The sequence below is a fragment of the Etheostoma cragini genome, chromosome 19, assembly GCF_013103735.1.
Source record: "Etheostoma cragini isolate CJK2018 chromosome 19, CSU_Ecrag_1.0, whole genome shotgun sequence".
Taxonomy (NCBI): domain Eukaryota; kingdom Metazoa; phylum Chordata; class Actinopteri; order Perciformes; family Percidae; genus Etheostoma; species Etheostoma cragini.
This window is the reverse complement of record NC_048425.1, coordinates 430,969-432,555: the sequence shown is the minus strand read 5'-3', so window position 1 is coordinate 432,555 and position 1,587 is coordinate 430,969. Positions and strand designations below refer to the sequence as shown.

Sequence of the window (1,587 nt, the reverse complement as noted above, 5' to 3'; positions counted from 1 at the left end):
ATGGGGACAACATGAGGACAACATGAAGACAACATGAAGACAACATGAGGACAACATGAGGACAACATGAGGACAACACGAGGGTTAAAGACAAAAAGCAAGGCTGGTCTTACTTTCACTGCAGCGGTTGCCCGGGCAACACATGCCGTCCCTATGGCACCGCCTCCTCCTGCGGCGGCAGGTCTGGCAGCGGGAGTGGGCGGGGCCTTTGGTGGCGGCGTGGCAGTAGCTCCCCTCGCTGCACTCCAGGTCGCTCATGCACTGGTACAGCTGGGGGGGATTCAATCAGACAAAAAGTGGGCGGGGCATCAACTAATGACACATGCTAACGGATAAGATATCACACGCCGCTAAACCTCAACATGAAGATGTCTGACTTTAATCTAAGATTTCTGACTTTAATCTCAGATTTCTGACTTTAATCTCAGATTTCTGATTTAAATTCTGACTTTAATCTCAGATTTCTGACTTTAATCTCAGATTTCTGACTTTAATCTCAGATTTCTGATTTAAATTCTGACTTTAATCTCAGATTTCTGACTTTAATCTAAGATTTCTGATTTAAATTCTGACTTTAATCTCAAATTTCCAATTTAAATCTAAGATTTCTGATTTAAATTCTGACTTTAATCTCAGATTTCTGACTTTAATCTCAGATTTCTGATTTAAATTCTGACTTTAATCTCAGATTTCTGACTTTAATCTAAGATTTCTGATTTAAATTCTGACTTTAATCTCAAATTTTCAATTTAAATCTAAGATTTCTGATTTCAATTCTGACTTTAATCTCAGATTTCTGACTTTAATCTAAGATTTCTGATTTAAATTCTGACTTTAATCTCCGATTTCTGATTTTAATCTCAGATTTCTGATTTGTGAGCTAAAATTTCCAATTTAAATCTAAGATTTCTGATTTAAATTCTGACTTTAATCTCAGATTTCTAAGATTTCTGATAACAGAATTTAAATCAGAAATCTGAGATTAAAGTCAGATCTCAAATTTCACCTAATCCTCTTCCGTAGTTTCAGGAACAAACATAGCATGTTAGCATGTTAGTATGTTTGCATGTTTCCATGTTTCCATGTTAGCATGTTAGCATGTTTGCATGTTTCCATGTTAGCATGTTTGCATGTTTACATGTTAGCATGTTAGCATGTTTGCATGTTTCCATGTTAGCATGTTTGCATGTTTGCATGTTAGCATGTTAGCATGTTTGCATGTTTGCATGTTAGCATGTTTGCATGTTTGCATGTTAGCATGTTAGCATGTTTGCATGTTTCCATGTTAGCATGTTTGCATGTTTGCATGTTAGCATGTTAGCATGTTTGCATGTTAGCATGCTAGCATAGCCACACATTAGATTACGCCACTATAAAGCAGAAGGGGGGTGGGGGTCTCACCGTCAGGTCCAGGCCCGGCTCCCAGGCGCTCCGGTTCCCCGGCAGCGCCTGCCCCCCCCTCAGGATCTCCGTCCGGATGGAGTTGAGTCGGACGCGCGCCTCCCCGCCGCGGGAACACGCCGTTAGCTTCGTCAGCGCCGCGCACACCATTAGCATCAGCAACACACTCATCACCGCTGCTGGGGA

At 41.1% G+C, this 1,587-nt stretch overlaps 1 protein-coding gene across 1 annotated transcript in view; it reads right to left on the bottom strand.

Moving 5' to 3' along the window:
• The window catches only part of LOC117935157, a 6,153-nt gene extending 4,576 nt beyond the window's left edge, over window positions 1-1,577 (bottom strand). The window contains exons 1-2 of the mRNA XM_034857297.1: window positions 1,402-1,577; window positions 114-270 (exon numbers count right to left, since the gene is read on the bottom strand). Coding sequence (XP_034713188.1) covers window positions 114-270; window positions 1,402-1,572 — 328 coding nt within the window. The 5' untranslated portion in view covers window positions 1,573-1,577. The remainder of the gene's footprint in view (window positions 1-113; window positions 271-1,401) is intronic.
• Window positions 1,578-1,587: the final 10 nt, after the last annotated feature.